The 19,410-nt window shown below is 42.1% G+C and overlaps 2 protein-coding genes across 2 annotated transcripts in view; one reads left to right on the top strand and one right to left on the bottom strand.

Annotated features, from left to right (window-relative positions):
* The first annotated feature begins 4,553 nt into the window (after nucleotides 1-4,553).
* On the top strand, nucleotides 4,554-10,250 carry drc1 (dynein regulatory complex subunit 1 homolog (Chlamydomonas)). The gene is made up of 15 exons (XM_041959383.1): nucleotides 4,554-4,630; nucleotides 4,869-4,977; nucleotides 5,322-5,449; nucleotides 5,630-5,813; nucleotides 6,176-6,313; nucleotides 6,777-6,863; nucleotides 6,993-7,115; nucleotides 7,367-7,497; nucleotides 7,624-7,758; nucleotides 7,885-8,296; nucleotides 9,113-9,202; nucleotides 9,291-9,374; nucleotides 9,500-9,645; nucleotides 9,818-9,970; nucleotides 10,049-10,250. Exons 1-15 carry the CDS (start codon nucleotides 4,554-4,556, stop codon nucleotides 10,248-10,250), a joined length of 2,199 nt encoding a protein of 732 aa, XP_041815317.1.
* A 1,707-nt stretch (nucleotides 10,251-11,957) lies between these two features.
* Nucleotides 11,958-19,410, bottom strand: part of otofa (otoferlin a) — a 77,241-nt gene continuing 69,788 nt past the window's right edge. The window contains exons 43-46 of the mRNA XM_041958102.1: nucleotides 16,889-17,130; nucleotides 16,547-16,725; nucleotides 16,068-16,168; nucleotides 11,958-13,988 (exon numbers count right to left, since the gene is read on the bottom strand). Coding sequence (XP_041814036.1) covers nucleotides 13,808-13,988; nucleotides 16,068-16,168; nucleotides 16,547-16,725; nucleotides 16,889-17,130 — 703 coding nt within the window. The 3' untranslated portion in view covers nucleotides 11,958-13,807. The remainder of the gene's footprint in view (nucleotides 13,989-16,067; nucleotides 16,169-16,546; nucleotides 16,726-16,888; nucleotides 17,131-19,410) is intronic.

Raw genomic sequence — 19,410 nt, forward strand, 5'->3', positions numbered from 1 at the left:
ATTTTTATATGTATTAGAAAATGTCTGGAGTGCATCTTTAAGTACTTTATATACTTCTGGGCAGTGATGGAAGCACTGAAAATGTTACTTAAGTAAAAGTATTGGTAACAAAATCTACTCAAAGTATGAAAAGTAAAAGTACTCAATATGTAGAATGGTTCTTATCTGATTGAGGTGGAGCTAATTTTATCATGTAGTGAAATAGAAAGTAAGGTATTTCTCTGTTATATAAAGTGGAGTAGAAATATGAAGTAGCAGAAAATAAAGTCAGGTACAGCACAAGTAACCCAAAATTGTAATAAATTACAGTACTTGAGTAAATGTACTTAGTTAGATGTTAATCTGTAAAATCAATAGAAGTACAAAGTAGCACCATACACAGTTCAAGTACCTCCAAACTGTAGCCACATACAGTGCTGGAGTAAAAGTACTTAGTTACTTCTCATCACTGTTTGAAGTCAAACTCCATATCTTGACTCAACATCATGTTGTGCAACATAAGAACTTGACTTGCGGTCATTATATCACTTGAACAAAAGCTAGTAAACACATTTTTTTAAGGTCTGGGTCCCAGGAGCTCCAGTTGAGCAGTTTGTGGCTGTAAAGAACCAGGTGAGTAAGTTTTTTTGTTTGTTTGTTTTTTTGTTTTTTCACCAGATGTGGCCTCACATCTGGTAAAAACTGTTTCATATGGCCCAAGCTATGTATGTTTTTATGTGTTTATGATACCATGCAGCGATGGAGGCAGCTGATTTACCTTCTCATTGAGCTGACTGCAGCGGAACAAATACAATCCACAAGTAATCATGGCCTAATGCCATGCATAATTATTGTACACCTAATCCACTCACAAAGAGCTTTGATAAGAAAAAATGACTCTGAGAATAATTCTACTGTAAGTGTGACGGTTTATGTGGAAGAAACTAATATGATTTTGTAAACTGACTCATACGCTGAGCCCGGCTGCTTGCTGTAGCTCTCCGCTGGATTAACGTGGGGAAAATGTGCTGAAGTTTGTGTTAAACGTTCTGCAGAAAACTGCGAAATTCTCAGTTAATGCAAAATGACGTGACACCAAAGACAGAGTGAACAGTTTATACAGTTATTGCAGATTGTTTTATGTTCAAAATGCTCAGAAATGTCTTTAATTTAGAGCCGCAGTGCTTTGCATAGCTTTTTATGCGACGTTCCTTCAGTCCTTCAGTATATCAGCAGCGCTCAGGGACGCAACCAACCTATAATAATTGTAATCTTGTAGTAATTGCATGTTGAATTTTATCTAAAAGACACATGCTATAAAAAAAACTCATAGCTAGATTCCAACAGTGCTCATAACTAACTTTTAATTAATTCATTGCTAAAAGAAAAGAGTGAACAAGTTAGTTACCATCTAAAAGCCCCTTGAGACAGAGCAGCTGTTTGATGAGATCACTGTATGTATGGTCTTAAATAATCAGTTATGTGTGACATTTTTTACCAAGATGAAAAGACATCTCTGCACACTCATGGAGCGTTAACCTGTGCAGCCATTCATTCCTCCCTCTCTCCCCCTCTCTCTCTCTCAGCTTTTGTTATGTGTGAGCTGGTTAGTTGACTTCTTTAAAGCTGAGGAGCAGCGATGTTGGAGCGTGACGGCTGAAGTCGAACTGACGATCGCTGATGTTTGAGCGGCCAGATGATGACACAAACCTTTGCTCAGACCTCGTCTGATGGGAAATGAAGACAAGAGACTGGCAAGTGCACCTCCACTGCACAGACCTTGAGATCATTTTATGTTCCTCAACAATTATCCAGACAACATATGAATAGATTTTTACTTTTTTCCCCCTGTAGCAGCCTTTTTATCTCTCTGCATATCTGCATCTGTTTCTCGGTGCCCCCCACTCTCACTATTTAAAGGTTTTGAGGAAACAGGGTAATGTTGAGGGGGCCTGTGTGTCTGTTTGCAATATGCTCCAACAGATGGCAAAAACATACTTCACTTTGCACAAGTTACCTTGACACAAGGCCATTTCATATTTGATAGAAGAGTAGGGGATGCTCTTCATGTTGTTTCTGAATTTGGCCTTCAGTTGCCGTTTATTAAATACAATTTTTGTTAAATGACGGTTTTGTTCTTTGACAAGGTCACAGCCTCATGCCTTTGAATTTTCTGCTGTCCTCTACATTCATCCTCTGCTCTTCTGCCGTCTGTTCGGTACATCCCATGTTTCCAAGCAGCAAATTTCTCCTTCGTTATGGCAATATTAAGAAACTGTTAGTCAGGACTTAAGTTGTTATGCAACCCCCCACCACCACCACCAACACTCTAAGCTGTCAGTTAGTTAACTGACTGAAGGTCAGTCTTAGATTATGCACCTCTCAACCCCTGAGCAATGAATATGATGCTTTGTTGAACAAGGAGTAAACATATGCCCCTGGGGGCAGGAATTAGCAGACGCACACACATGCACCCTCTCTCTCAGTGCATATGCAGAGTGAATGAGGCTTATTATACACCTGTGAGTAGGGTCAAAGTCTGTCAATCCCTAGCTTATGGTATTATGATAGATTATAGAATCACTCTCTAATGGCAGTCATTCAGTTTGTAATCTCAGCAGCTTGATGCAAAAGCACTCAGCGTCCCGGCTAAGGGTCTGTTGAAAATAAGGCCTTCTCCTCATTCATCCCTTACTTCCCCCCCTTTCACAAAGGTCTTATGACAAGTCAGCTGTTGGTGACATCACAGATGCTGGATCATATGTCAGAAACCTTTGCTGGCTGACTTACATCCATTGTGGCTCAGCAGAAACTGAGGCCACTTGAGGCCAAAAGAGCGGCGAGGTGCCCCCGGGGGTGAGAGGGCGAGCTGCCAACAGGCAGAAAGCGTGTGTGTGCGTGGAGGGGGGGACCGCTCCTTAGGGCAGGAACATCCGACCCATGTGTGGGTTTGTTTGTGTGGACAACCGGAGAGTGCCCATCTTGCCATCAGCTTGAGAAGACGTTTATCATTTGTGTGGAGTGTGTGGGTGTGTGCGTGAATTAGAAAGTCTGGAGTTTGTGCATGTGAGTCACTGGAGTTTTGAAGAGAGAGAGAGAGAGAGAGCCCTTGTGGAAACGAGTAGGAGTTTTGATCACAAGACAGTAGCGCCACCTAAAGTCAGCTTCTGAACATAACATTAAAGGTATGTAATTACATTGTTTTGCCTGGAACATAGGAGTGACTGATTTTTTTAAAAAGTTAATATTAAAGTACTGTTTAATGTAAACCTTTCAATCAATATAGGGCCATTTTATTGCATTTCAAGTTAACACTGTTTATTAACAAATTAATTATGCACCTGTTTGGGCTTTTGATGCTGTTTCTGTTTATCTGTGTTTGTCTGTGTTTGGGATAAGTTATCATGATATTTGCAGGCAGTAAGTCCCCCTATAAAGTCACCCTATGTGTGTGTGTGTGTGTGTGTGTGTGTGTGTGTGTGTATATATATATATATATATATATATTTATGTCACACGGATTAAAAAACTCACATTTGGTGTTTAAAAGTCACCGGGCAGACCTCATTTGTAGTTGCCAGTTATAACCGGCATTCAACCTAATGTGAAACATTCCAGTAGCGTGCTTTTGTAATGGTGATAAAGTTACTTCAAGCCGTTTCCCATTTGATCTCAATTTTATCCAACCACCTGGCAAACTGTAAACACAGTTCAGGCTGTCTTTGGACATGTACCTCTCCTGTAAAAAGACTTCTGTTAATGTTTTTTTTTTTTCCTTAATGGCCATCATAGAGCCTTGCCAATAAAATAAGTATAATAATAGTGTCAAGTGTCAAGAATTGAATGCAGAGCTTCCCAGAAAATGAAATTTTTGATTAAAGAATATAATCTTGATGCTACCCAGACCAAAATTCATTTTGAAGGATGCACTTAAAATGACTGCTCAGAAGTTTGGAAACAGGATACTGCCACTAGATGGCAGCACCGAGCTATGCGTGTTATATCTATGACTGCAGACTACCACTGTTTTACTCTCTCTGCTTCTCCTGCACTGTCTGTCTCCTGCAACATTTTACTTGCTGTGCGATGAATGCGTTTTCGTGACAGCTCACGTATGAAAGGTTGAACCCGTGTCCATGTGATGCAGGTCCCTGTCTACTATCGGCATGTGCTGAGGCAAATATGTGTCGTGTAGATTTTCTTTTCTCCATTTAAACTCTTTATATCATTACCTTTGCATGTAAAATACAAAGCCAAAAAAAGTTGTCAGCGACTATTCGGTTTTGACAGTAGAACAGGTTTGTAGATATAAACTGCCTACACACTGTAACGTAACATAGAAAGAACACAACATCTAAATATATATTTGTCCTTATATGTTGGGCATTCTTTTCTTAGTTGAAGTCTCGATCTTACGAGGAGCACTTGAAAGCAGCACTTGTACTCCTATGTTTCCGTCGCCATAGCAACGTTTACCAAACGGAGCACCGACAGAGAGCTGCTGGTTTTTGCTATTTTCACTACTTCTGTTTTTTCATTTTCTGTCAGCAACTTTCAGACAGTATACTCTTGATATGGAAGAAGTTGATAAGGATCCACAAGAGGTGTCTGAACCGTCTGTGTTGCCCGAAAATCAGGAGGCTAAAAACGGGTAACTGGGCTAGCTAACGTTAGCTTCACGATACTGTCAGTTAGAATGGCTAACAGCTAACTAATACATATTTAACCTAATATAGTTTTCACCCTGAATGGACTGTGAGAGCTTTTTTAACAACAACAACAAGAACAACAACATGCTAATAAAAGTCATACACTGCCAAGTTATACCATGCTTAATTCAGTTGTCATTTGAATACAACTGCTGAACATGCTGTATATTACACCTTTAGGGTCTCCTTGCAGGATGCTGAGGAAGACCCCAGTGTGGAGGTCAATGAGGAGTTCAAGGAGAAGGAGAGCCAGCCTCAAGAAGAGAAGGAGGTGGAGGAAAGTGAAAAGGTTTGCTTAGTTTCTAAACTGCTGTGCCCATTTCCCGTTTTCAATCAATATATTAATCAAAAGTCACCATTTCAATTAGTACAGATTCCTAATGTTTCAGTAATTAATAATAACCTAATAACAGCAATTCATCTGAAATAATTCATCTCAAGGATTCATTTTAGTTCAGTTTATTTGACATAACAAAAAAAGATGATATCAAATCTGGGTAATGTTATACTGTTTTTATAGTTAACTACTATTTTACATGAGCACAATTTCCTGATCTGTATTCACACATAGATAAAATCTAATTTAATTAGCAATGCCATTACTTGAACAGAAAGTGTCTTCTTTTATGTTAGCTGATCCCTTCTCAGAGGATAATCAACCTGAAGAGAGATTTGCTGACATTGGTGACCAACGTCCAAACTGCAGCTGATGCCAAAGAGTCGATGCGAAGGACAGAGGTGGAGAAAGCTCGAAGCCTTCGGTAATTTTTTGCTGTTATCTCTTTCACCACGACCTTACCATTGTTCAACCCCTACCACATGCCTTACTTGCTTTTAAATAACCCTAGGGGACAATTTTACTTGCCACATCCTCCACACATCGTTAACCTTTTGTCCTTCAACCTTCCTGTTTGCCACCATGTTTGTCCGTCTTGGTCCAGATTGGAGAGGCTGGAGAATGATTTAAAATCCAGCCAGGAAAAATTTGAGGAGATCACCAGAGGGTGGTCGATAGCTAAGCAGAAAGTGATCCCTCAGGAGCTGCAGGAGGCCCTGAACCACCAGCAGCAGTTATGTGCAGCTCTAATAGGAGACAAGAAAAAACTCATAAATGACCTGCAACAGGTAAATCAATCCACTAGCTGATTGATCTATATTATATTTTAGATCAGGCATCTCAAACCGGTTCCATAAAGGGCTGCGTGGCTGCAAGTTTTCATTCCAACCAAGGAGGAGCACACCTGGCTGGAATCAATTAATCAGCTGATCTCAGTCTTCAGCTGATAACTAAGTGATCCCTTGATGTTGATTGGTTGGCCTGATGTGCTCCTCCTGGGTTGGAATGAAAACCTGCAGCCACGCGGCCCTTTATGGAACCGGTTTGAGATGCCTGTTTTAGATGATGTCACCAACTAAAGATAGATCTAAAAATATGTTGTTTGTCATTCTCCATTCATTTGATTGCTTCTTGTGTGTTGTCTAAACAGGAGTTAAAGGTTGGAGATGATCATTATGTTAAGGACTTGAGGAGGCAGGCAGAGGAGCTGGACCTGATGATGGAGAGGATGGAGGACCAGATCAAAACCCTGACAAAGGCCTACAGGGAGGAGCTGGCCCAGATGGAGGTACAGTACAACTTGTAGGACCAGATCTGGCTCAAGAAGCAGTTTATGTAATTTGTAGATTCCATCTGAATCTGCACAGGCAATTGGATGAATGGGGCTTATTGCATCATTGTCTTGATTGTCTTCACCCTCTAGCTAGCATGGTGGTCGATCAGTCCACTACTTTGTTCCAGACAGAAATAGCTCAACAACTATTGGATGGATTGCTGTAACAGACATTCATGTTTAATTGAGCAGGACATTGTTGATCTCCTTACCTTTACTCTAGCACCATCTTCAGGTCAAAATTGTAATTCTTAAACCACCTTCAGGTTCACATTTGTTGTTTTGGGTTAAATGTCTCAGCAACTGCTAAATGGATGGATGCGATATGGAAAAGAAAAACCTTTCTCATCTATGAAGAAAGTCTTATTTATGCCATTGTTGTCATTCTTACTCATGTTTGCGCTTGTGTTGTTGGTAGAGAGTTTATCACCAGGAAAATGAAGTCCTACTAAAAAGAGACATGGCTGAATGGGAGCAATGCATGAAGGAACTTTTGGACAAGGAGGTCAGGACACACACACACACACACACACACACACACACACAGACAGACACACACACTCAGCCACACATGCAGACTCTTATATCTTAAATATGTCAACTCTGCATCTAATGATACCTGATCTGTTTCCAGCTGGAGTGGCTGATGCAGAGGGAGAAGAAAGTGGAGGAGTACGAAGCCACGATTCACAATGCGACGTTGGAAACTATTGAAAAGTACAGCATCGTCCAGATGGAACAGAAAGAAAAGCTTCAGGTTCGCATGAATATCAAGATGCACCCTGGTAGCTTTTGTTCTGTGAGCGCCGTTGAATAAGACAACGCTCCTGATGAGCTCAGACTCTTCCTTTGGTGTTAATTACAATGGGAATGATAGAGAGTAGTCTCAGTAATACAGTACATAGCGGTAGTGATTGTGATTATTTTGGCAAGAATAAAACAAAAGTCTTGGCAATGAAAACAGTGCCCAGAGCTGAAAGACCTGAAGTCCCATTCTTGCCTCTGCAGGTTCAGGAGAGACAGACTCAACAGTTAAAAGGCACCTTGGTATTTGCAAAGCTAAAACTAATGAGGACGCTGGATGAGAAACAATTACACAGCTTCAACCTGGCCCAAATGAAGAGCAGGATCATCAGGTGGTACAGATTTTCTCTCTCTCTCTCTGAAACACACACACACACACACACACACACACACACACACACACACACACACAAAGTTATATCTAATCCACTCTCTGTTTCTCGGATGACTTTGTGTTTCAGTCTGCAGAAAGAGATGAAAAACCTGACGGCTAAGTGCGCCAGTCAGGAGAAAGAGTTTACAAAGAGGAGCCGGTATTTGTCCGAGTACTACAAACGCAACATCCAGCAATATGAACACATGCTGACGAAAATCAAGTGAGTCATAATGATCCTATGAGTTTAAAGCAACGCTGACATGCTGTACGATTGCTAGCTTCTTATACCCAAATCTTTCCTTATCCTCTGTTCTTTACACCTCCACCCCTCCTTCACTTCATGCAGACACTTTGCAGCCACTGACGTCAGAAAATTTGAGGACATGTGGCTCACGCTTGAAGCAGAGGTGAAGCAACTAGTGGAGAGGGCTCTGGTCAGTGACTTGCTGATCTGCAAGCAGCACCTTGGTTTAGCCTGGGATCGACCTCCTATGCCGTTCATGGAGCTCTCCGGTCCCATTCAGCCTAAGTCACAGGCCGTCTCCCAGTTGTTTCAGACCGGGCAGGCTGTACGGTGTAGTCCGAGGATGATGGATGCTTCAGTTGGGCCTAGGCTGGAGACTGACACTGAGAACATGGATGCAGAAATGTACAAGAAAGGGACAGCGGTGCAGAGCGAGAGTGGTGCAGAGGTGGAAGATGGGAAGTTGTCAACTGAGACGCTGAAGAAAGTGATGGAGCTGCTGTGCAATGAGGCGGTGAGCAACAAGTTCAAGATTCATGTTGATTACAGTAAGAGGACAAGAATGTATCACAATTTTTTGACAGTCAAAGACGTATAAATAGTAACTAAGATAGACAGGTAGGCAGTAAAAACATGAGGAAGTACGTGTCGATATGAATACATTATATTAAAGGAATAGTTTGACATTTTGGAAGATACGCTGGTTCACGATATTTCCTGTGAGTTAGATGAAAAGATCAATACCACTCTCATGTAAATGGTCTAAGGTCTCTGCTGGTCACAGTGATGACAAGACACCAGGAAGTGGCTGCTCCCAGCCAAGAAATAGTCTGGCACTAGCCCTCGTAACTCAGTGGATTTTGCCCCTCATCACTCATGAAGATATATTAACGGCCAGTATGAACAGGAGGAAAGATTACAACAAGCATAGACTGTTTCAATGAATGTGTGAGCACCTGACTGTTGTTTTAAGACAAAAATCATGAACTTCCCTTATACACCAAATTTGGTTGTTTCAGGGCTGTGTGTTAGCTGTTAGCTGGATTTTAATGTGCCCCAAACTGCTGCTGTGAAGCTTGCAGATGAGCTGTAGGTTAATTGAAAGACTCTCTCAGCAGGCTGGAGTTGTTTGTGTGTGTTTGTGAAAGCCTTACAGATGTGTGTGTGTGCAGAGTCAGTAAGGGCAAGTAAATGAGTTTAATCTGTGCAATGAAGCTTTCCTGAGTGAAAATTCTAATGTTACGGTATGAAGTTGTTGACTATTTGTCCCAAAAACACTACTATGAAATTATGCAACAAGCATCTTCCGTCTCCCGTCCTCCTATCTCAGGGCTTCCTGATGGGGGATAAGCTCCTGAACCTGCTGGCTCCCCTGGAGAAGGAGGACCAGACCGTTGTGAAGCTGGCCTCCCTCCTTTGTGTAAGTTCATGTAGTGTATTCCATCAGTGTATCTTTGGTCTGTGTGGAGCAAATCTCGAACAACCGACCATGTTTTTTTCTCTTCCAGTCTTTTGGCATTGAAGAGGAGGATCTGCCCAAGTTGGCTCATTTCTTATTAAAGTACAAACATCAGGAGACAGGGCAGACTGAGGTGAGGAGGGAAAGAGATGCAGTGGATGGATGGATGCCTCAACAGAGATGTTTCCATAAGGGCGCCAGCTTGTGCAAAATACAGCCTTGCATCTGTGTGTGTTACAGTGTTTTGTTTGCCTGCAGGATGTTTGCTTTGAGTCGGCTGAATCCGGAGATAAGGCAGAGGAAGTGGAGACCAACTCTGAACCTCCTCTGACGTCTGAAATGATTGATCCGAACCATGTTGTGCCTGCTCTAAAAAGTTTCCTCAAGCAGCTCACAAGGTCCAGGTAAGACCACATTTAATAAAATGCTCATTTGAACCAATTATTTATGAGCATTGCATTACTCTCCATTATGCACCAAGGCTGTCTGTGTGATTTGAACATGAAGTGATGAAATACAATAGGGAAGGTATCTTTTTTAATATGTGATGCTGCTGTGTTCCTGGTGCTTTCTAAGGGAGAGCTCAGCCCGTCGACGTCCCAGTCTCTGGCATGTAGCAGCCCGGGACTCTTCAGAGGATGAGGCCTACTGGGAGAGTATGGGCAACATAATCTCTGAGGACAAACTGGACCTCTGGGATGCAGCGGAGAACGCTCTGAAGCAGTACCAGTGAGTAACAACCACACACACACCAATCAAACATTCCTCTGTATTCAACTGAGTTTTTTCTTTTCTTTGTGTTTCCAGCGAGGTCCTGACAGAGATCTCTGAGCTCATCCCTGAGACTCAGAGTCTGGAGCAGCAGAACAGAGAGCTGCAGATGCTGCTGCAGCTGTTTCTCAACATAAGGGTATGTCTGTGGAGTTTTGTTGTATGTATGTTTTCCAGATATTCAGTGAGGGTGAGGAACTTTCCTGAGACTACTACAGAAAACAAGTACAAACAGTAAGATACTGTAATGTCCATAATTAAGTACTTTTTGATTTACAAATTATAACTATTTCAACAAACAAGTCTGATAATCGATTAATCGTTTAAACCATTTTTAAAGTACAAATGCTCTGAATTTCCTTAGTCCAGCTTCTTAAGGGTTCAGTATGTACTGTAGGATTCAGGCGGATCTACTGGCAGAAATAGAACATAACATTCATAAGTATGTTTCTACAGTAGCCAGTACAGACAAACTAAACACTGGCTCTAGAGAGCACCTGGCATGTTTTTAGCAGCCAAGTTAAACTGTTAAACATCATCCATATTATATATTTGTTTCTCTGATAGGTCAGCACAAACCTGGAGATACCCTAATAATCCATACTCAACTTGGAATCAGCAAAACTCGGACAGTGTGTGTATGTAGATTCAGTAGTATTTGTATTTCACTCATATTTTCACTGTAAAATAAAGCCTCTGTTAAATCAGCGTGGTTTGCAGGTTTTATTTGAACAGCCTCAGAAGAAACAAAATAGGCAGAACAATCAGCTACTACATCAGTAAGACATGCAGCAGTTCCTGTGGGATAAATGTGTATGCACAGTAGTACAGAGACATACAGTGGTTTCATCCAGCCATGTTGAAGAGCTTGTGGCTGAGCTCTGAGGGCAGAGAGAAGAAGAGCAGGGCCAGGAAGAGCAGACCCAGCACAGCAGCCAGCAGCACCACACAGTGCAGCTTGTAGTGCCTCCAGGCCAGAATGCACACCGTCCTCATCGGGCTCAGCAGCCACGACATGCTGCCACTGGGACGACTGCACACAGAGATTCAGACATAAAAGAACTGAAGCTGTAGTACTGAGAGCGAGCTGTAGTAACTTAAACCTGCAACACATTTTGTGGCCACTTGAGGGCAGCGGAAACAAGCTGTGAACACAACAAGACATATCACCTTGAAGTAAAGCAGCTGGAGCAACATGAGCTTTCATTGGGAGTCGTATTTGCCACCTGATGAATGGAAGTCCCATATTCACTTTCCATTTCCATCCCATGTGGCCTTTTGTGGGGGAAATCAACCATTACAACTGTATTTCTCACCAACTCACTAAAGGTCCAGTGTGTAGGATTCAGGGGATCTATTGGCAGAAATGGAATATAATAATTATGTTTTCATCAGTGGAGAATCATCTGAAAATAATTAATGTCTTTTCTTTGCCTTAGAATGAGCTCTTTATATCTTTAGAGGGAGTGGGTCCTCTTCCATGGAGTCTGCCATGTTTTTATTGTGGACTAGAACGGACCACTAAACACAGGCTCTAGAGAGCGCATGTCTAGCAGCCGGCATAGGTTCTCCGCCAGGTTTGGTAAAAGGAGGGTGATTGCGATCTATAACCTCACCACTAGATGCCACTAAATCCTACATGCTGGTCCTTAAAGTGGCTGTTGTTGGATCAGGCAGTCCCAAATGGAGCTGGCTGTTCAGCTGCTGAATGTTCTTCTGCGTCACACACAAGCTGCTAACGTTGTCTACCATTTGGTGCTGGGGAGGTAGCATACTGTGGGGTTTGTAGAGTTTGCAGTAATGCTGCGAAAACCCAAACAATGAGCTGAAAAATGTCACTGCAGAACTAAAGGGAGTTTTACCTTCAACTACGTGTAGTCACATGATCCATTCAAATCCATCCAAACTATTGATTATAGCTACTTTAACAATCTCAAACATGTTGTCCATGGAATTCAGTTTATTTCAAATTGCCAAAACCGACAGAAAATAAATATTGCACACATTTCAACAGATATATAAACACAAAATCATTGTAAAAACAGGCAGGTTTAGTGCAAACAATAACTGTAATCAGTGGAACACATAATCACAAACAAAGACTGCAACACAAATGAGTTCAAGCACAAGCAATCACAGGCAAATCTGAAATTTACCATGAGTTGTATTTTCACCGATTTATTTTGTTGACTTTGTGTATTTGTGTTTTCCATGGTGCAACCTCAGCATCATAGTAAATGACGGTTGCCTTCGATGATTTCTCTGAGAATCTAAATAAAGGTTGAATGAATGAAAGGGAGCAAAGACACAGCAAACAACTCCAACTGACACGGAGCTACGGCCAGAGTTTTGAGAACCAACCCAGACCCCTTTCACCACTCCACTCAAGTGCACTTTAATCATATTACCACATTAGCTGTAATGTTACAGATATCGGGGTTGGTGATTTGGTTTGTGTTGAGCTGCAAAGACAAGTCATGCCAACACACATGACCTCCGTGGTCAGTTATCACAATGACGCATGCATATTGACATATAAGTCTACATTTTGGGAGAAAACAGTAATACCCTTGAAGTGTTTTTGAGGACTTTTACATCAGTCTTAGTCAAATCATATTTGCAAATAGTTTTATTTTCCTATGAGGGTTTTATCAGTATAACAGTAAAGTGAATTTACACACTTGAACAAAAATATGGGAATATTGAAGCTTAGGGCATTCTGAGAGAATCGGCTGAGCTGTGCATGTCTGGGTCCACATATTAGTAATAAAAAAATGTGCTAAAACATTTTTTTTGTAAGGATTATTTGCAAGTACTATTTGACCAAAGTCTGTCTCGATTTAACATTTAGCATTGCAGTTGAAACTGAACCCTGTAGAGCGCTTGTTATTTAATTAATTTTGTAGTCACCTTGTTCTACGTCTCATTGAATTTCATTAGGAAAATAGACATCTTTATTTTTGTTTCTTCATTATTTTGAAGTGTGCAAAGGCAGCAAGAGCTATATTAGTTTAAAAAAAAAGGCAGCACTTTGCTTGAACCCCCTAGTCACATCTAAAAGGAGCTTATATACATTGAATTAATGATAAGGTAGTTATAAGCAGTATAAGTGTTCATTAATGTAACTGTTGACAACAATAACCCCTCTTGTGGACACTGGTTGGTGTGTAAACAGATAATGAATGACAATAGAGTAAAAGACAGATATAATAATATAAAATATGTCTTCACAGGAGACGTTATAATTGCTCACAAACACTGCACATTAATGACCACTCACAACTCTGCTTACAACTACATTACAGCGTGTCGTACAGTAAACAATGTTTATACAGGGGTTTAAGCAAAGTGATGCCAAAAACATAGTTCGTTTGTTCAATATTCCCCTAAATCAACGGCAGACTTTGTAGCAGTAATGGGAGATCTTATAGCATCACTTGAAATGAACGTCCATGCAATCGTCTGACCACTAACACAACACTCCGATTTAGCTTAATAAGCTGTAAAAACAGATAAAAGGAACATTCATTGTCATGGACGTCGTCTGAAAAGAAGGAGGAGAAGAAGAAGAGGGGGTTACTTTGTGGCAAATGATTGCTTTTAGTCAGTTCAAGGATGGAGTCCAGATGCTGAGTGTTAGATTTGTTAGGCTTGCTGCAGATTGGATAGAGGAGACAGCTAGCGGTGCCTTCCTTGCTGTGGGTGAGACTGAGGGAGAATGCTCGTGCTGTCTCCCCCATTCACCCATCCATCTCTCCGGCTGGCCACCCCCCTCCCTGCCCTCCCTGCAGCCTCTCAGGCCCCCAGCAGCTTCTTGACAAGGTAGCCCGGCATGCTGTAGAGGAAGAGGCCCAGCATGATGAGCAGCAGCAGGGCCAGCACGATCTTGATGATCAGCCACTTGTAGCGGTTGCACACCAGGTAGCGGATGGCTTTCAGCGGGCTCAGGAACCACAGGAAGGTGGTGTCCGGGCGACTAGAGGGAGGGATGGAGGTTTTAGAGGAGGAAGGCAAAGGATTTGGTGAAGAAGGCATGCAGGTGGATGAGTGATGAAGGGTGAGTGATGGTGGATGGAGAAAGGGGAGAGACATGAGATGAAACACGGGAGGAGTAAGAGAGAGACAGAAAGCTGACATTAGTGGTTAGCAGGTTGCATTTAAGAGATTTACTACAATTCACTACAGCATGCTCACAACCCACATTTCTATCAACAGAATGCTTCAGAGGAGCAACAGATCACATCACAGAGTGAAAGCTGAACAATAAAAAACACGATGAACATGTTGATAAAGATGGATGGATGGATGACGGACCAACAGCTGCAGACACTGATGTCCAGGGACGTTTGTTTCTCACTTAAACCAAACGTCCACTGGCAATAATTGAACTATATTCTAATTGAATTCAGCTTCTGGTTTGTGTCATGCTATCGTCAACACACAGTGTGCGCAATAACACCTTTACACGCACACTAGTGCTCTTTATCCTGGTTTTAATCATGAAACATGAGAAATCCAGTTATTCATATTCATTCATTTAGTGGGATAGCTTTGCATTTGTTAGAGTACAACTTGCCTCACATGATGTTTTGTACACTGTCCTGTAGTATTTTGTAAAATATCTGGATGAGGATCACTCTTCACACACTCTTCAACTTCAGCTTTAACGAAACATGATGTTTTAAACCAACCTCAGCAATGCCCATGTGTGTTTTCATTTTAATGTGACTTGCTTCGGCCTTTTTTGTTTGTTTGCTTTTTTCTTGTGGAAACAATAATGAACAATATGGCAACAAAACGTCACATAGACTGGGCATCTGAAATGAACTGCAAAAAAAACCTTTCCCAGGCGGTGCCTTGTGCTGTGTTCATGCCATATTGGAGTTACCGTAACTACAAGTTCCCAACTTGTAAATAGTGTTCGACATCCAAGTTGTAACTAAAACTGGGAAACTCTTTGGATTTGGCAGGTAATAATACAGAAGGGCCAGAAAATGATGCCTCTTCTCAGGTAAACTCAGTCGTTAATGAATGTTGTGTTATATTGTCACACAACCATCTCAAAGATGTGGACGCTTGTTGGTCGTAATCTGTCCCATCTCTGCCATCCATCCCATATGACATGAGCTCAACATTTTGCAGCCGCCTGACTCTCCTGCCTTCAAACGGCCCTGCGTGTTCCCATACTCAACAGCTGGTCGCTTAGAAGACGTGTGATGGCACTTGGTGGCAAAAGACACTGACACTAATCTATAGCTAAGGCGACAGAGGAGAGACAGAAGTGGAGGAATAGACAGAATTCAAAGAGTCTGGCTGGACAGGACAGGAGAATCCAGGAAGCAAAGGGGTTAAATAGAAAAGCAGAGACAGCGAGGAGGGGGCGGAGGCTACCAGCACGTCAGGCCCCCAGTATCTTCTTGACCAGGTAGCCAGGGATTGAGTAGAGGAAGAGGCCCAGCATGAGCAGCAGCAGTACCAGGCCCAGGACCTTGAGGATCAGCCAGCGGTAGTTGTGCCAGATGAAGTAACGAATGGACTTCAGGGGGCTCAGAAACCACATAAGACTGGTGTCCGGGCGACTTTTTGGAAGGAGGTAGAGAGGGAAGAGAGGAAGGAATGCAGATGGAGGCAAAAACAGGGAGAAAGGGTAAGGAGAAAGGGGGAGTCACACGCACAAAGGGGGGGAGGGACGAGGGGACGGGGGAGACAGAGGGAGACAGTTGAAGAGATGGTAGGAGGAGAAACGAGTGCGAAAGTGTAACAGTGGGCTTTTAACAGTGCATAAAGCAGAGGTGGGGTCAGATAAGCTCAAATCACATCTTTAATCAATGTTTTGATTGGTGCTGATTGATGATGCAACATTTGATCCACTGCTTTCTGCACTGAGAGAATGGTTTTCTGCATGAGGAAATTTAAGGAACAGTCACGTCTGCGCCTTTTATCTGCTCCACACAACCATCCTCAAATTTTATTTATGAAAGTGTGTGTGTGTGTGTGTGTGAGAGAGAGAGGGGGTTCGATTCTACATATATTGTGAATAAATACAGTTTCCTACTTTGGTTTCTCCAGTGGGTCGGGCTCATTCCGTCCAAGACCTACAGGACTTTTCTCCGCCTCCTCCGCTGTCACCAGATGAAGCTCAGCTTCTACTTTACCCTGTAAAAATATCAGAATTAAATTCATATACATCAATCAGATAGACACCCTGAGTCTGGGCATCTTTACTGTATACTCAGTACTTGCATATTTGGTATTGAGGTAATGCAAAAGTAAAGACAGTAATCAAGTTACTGACTCAGTTTTTAAGATAATTAGTACTAGTATTGGCATACATTTTTAAAGTAACCCTCCCATCACTGCTAATGATGCTAATACCTGACCTTTCTTCATAACATGGGGGCTACTAACATGATTCTGTCTAAATTAATGCTGCTGAGTTGAAGGCGGCTTTCTAACTGCTGTTTTGATTTCTAAAGTAATTTCAAGATGATGATTTCTCGTTTTCTCACGCTTAGTATTTGATGACTGACTTACCGTGAGCTCCATCTCATCGTTCTCGTCTCGGGCCACAAACGGCCACCAGCCCTTGACCCTCTTTTGTTTGAATATGGAAATGGTGGGCAGCTCCTGCTCATTCCGGATCATGTCAATGGAACACTGCTTGGCCGTCTTGGCGCCGCGAGGGAAGCGGTTCAGGTCCAACTCAATCGCACCTGAGAGCGGTGATAGTCAGGGCAGACAGACACTGAGGATGGTGATACTTCTTTTGTGGTAAATCAAATGGAAAATTCTGCTGAAAACAAGCAACAGAGGAGACAGTAGGTCCCAAATCATGTTTAAATTAAACCAGCAGCTGTTTCCATCAGCCCTGCTCACCCAGGAAGTCATCAGCAGAGAAGTGGTCGGCGTCCCAGACCTGCATCGTGAGGCGAGGAGGGATCTTATATTCGGTCTCATCCCAGGAGAACATCGACTCCTTCTTGGAGATGACGATCTTCTCCTCAGCCATGAGGTAATCAAAGGGGAAGACGAAGCGCCAGTTAAAGTTGCCCTCACCGGTCAGGGAGTGGTAGTGCACGTCTGTGTCCTGCTTGTCCTCCTGCTGCCCTTTCAGCCATCTGTAGGAAGGGTCATAGAGATCGGAGTTAGGTGGATCTGCAGGATCACGGTCCAGTGAGATGAGTTTGTTAGATTTTGTTATTTGATTCAGTCAGTCATGCACTTCTCAGATCTAACGAGGGAAAAAATGGGAATTCCCTGCCAGTTACTGGGTATTAATTTGGTTGCTTTAAACAAGAGCAAAGGTTATGTTATATGTTAACAAGAGAGATGATGCTAATAGGTCAAAATCAGGACACATAATGTGGCTCCCCAAAACCAAATCAGATTAATGTGTGTGTGTGTGTGTGTGTGTGAGATGATGTCGAAAATGTTGAACGATGCATCCAAATCTGATTTGATGTTGGAGCTTCACACTATTTTCATAAAGCCATGCATTCACAGAGCTCGCAATAATGTCATTCGTGACAATTATCTGAATTTTTCCTTAAAATAAACTTGAATCTTCAGGGCCTGGATGCGGATAGCACGGGATCAAAGCCTAGCACCTCTTTCACTAACAGTTGAGTGAGTCTGGCTTCATTAGTGAGGAGGAGCAGGAGGGAAGCTGCACTCTCAGTTGGCAACACTTTAATCACGAGACAGGAAGCTGACGACAAGGGACTGTCAGCCTGAAACATCTTAGTGAAAAATGTGAGGGAATGTGTTGTGATTTGCTAACTGAGATGCGCCTTCATAAGGCAGGCTGGGATTGAGGTGAGAAAGCATTTGGACAATGTCAATCATGTCTCATGTCACCAAACGACTGAATCCTAATGACTGTATCACGACACCGTTCGCTACAGTACAGTCCTGAGGTGACACATCTGCAGCTGACACCAAGTCAGCTGAGGGGCAAGTGAGTTTGGTTAAGAGATGCAGGAATGAGGAGGCTTCGCAAAACAGGAATAAAATAGCAAAATAATTATAGACCTTTTCATTGTAGGCATTTTACATGCAATAACCGGAAAAGCACAGTTGCAATGAAAGATATTAATAGTGGCCGCATTCCATTAAGGTGTCAGTTACAAGGAGCTGGTATTGTTGTGTATGCTTCATAGAAAGAGACATTATTAATGTTGTAGTTGCACCTGTGCTTTTTCTATTACAGGTATGGTCACATTGCACCTCCACCCTGTGACTGTTTGCTCTGACTTCCATTCACTTTGACTGAGTCCATAGGACAAATGAAATCAGGCATGCATTCCCTGTTTTGGTGCAACCTCCTGGCCAATATTACACTACCAGACTGCAAACAGCATCGCTCTCAAACACTGTTCACAGGTTGGCATCACATCTTCATTTATTATCCATATTGGAACTAGGTCGCACTGAGTGAGAGGCAATTTCATTCGATGGAAGGCAAATTTAATTGCACCTCACAACGTGTCAAAACGTCTGCCATGAAGAAGGTCCAGTACTGGGACCAGGCCGCCACATGACAATGTTATTAAAAACATTGGAGCTGTGTTGCACTGCCATGCATCTTCTTTGCTCATATACATGCAAGAGGCTCCAAACATCTTACTAATTTCCAGTAGAATTGGCAAAGCAGGACCAAACCACAAAGCTTAAGCAAAACATTAGGCAAAAAATCCCCTCTAGTTTAAACCAGATCTGCAATGGAAATGCATGTATCTGTAAGTTCGCTCTTGATATTGGAAATAATAGTTTGACAAATGAATTAAATTGAAAGAAAATGTTTAAATTAAATAAATAAAATACAATGTTGCTTTAAAAACACAGAAAAATGGTAGTTTCACACAAAAAAGTAGTAGTTTGACAAAGAAGTGAATGATAATTTATGTAAAAACAAACTACAAAACTGAGCAACACAATCTGCTGATTTGTGAATACTTTGAGATGAAAACAGCCAGTAAACTGACCTTTTCAGTTTAGTTCACGGGAAGGCAGAACACAAACATGAAACAAAGGAGGATGATAAAAATACTTCCTCATCAGATGGAGTTGCTCATTTTTGACGATAACGTAGCTGTGGGAAATATCCTGTCCCCTGAGTACTTGCAGGACTTGGTGTCCGCGCTCACTGAGAGGATTCTGGTCATGAACAAATGAATTTTAGCTGTGTGAATGGCAGCGGATTATTTTGCATATATATGATTAGAATAAGACAACAAGTTGTTTATGTGGTTTGATCCTGATTGAACTCATTTTTCATTTGGCGATAGTTTTCAGCGTGCTATTTGGAGAGTTAAAGACAAGCGAGGTTACGTGCTGGATGGAGAGTTGAGTCAGGGAGTGGGAGAGGGGAGCGAGAAGGGGCATGAGGTCTGCAGGAG

The sequence above is a fragment of the Chelmon rostratus genome, chromosome 18 (assembly GCF_017976325.1).
Source record: "Chelmon rostratus isolate fCheRos1 chromosome 18, fCheRos1.pri, whole genome shotgun sequence".
NCBI lineage: Eukaryota > Metazoa > Chordata > Actinopteri > Chaetodontiformes > Chaetodontidae > Chelmon > Chelmon rostratus.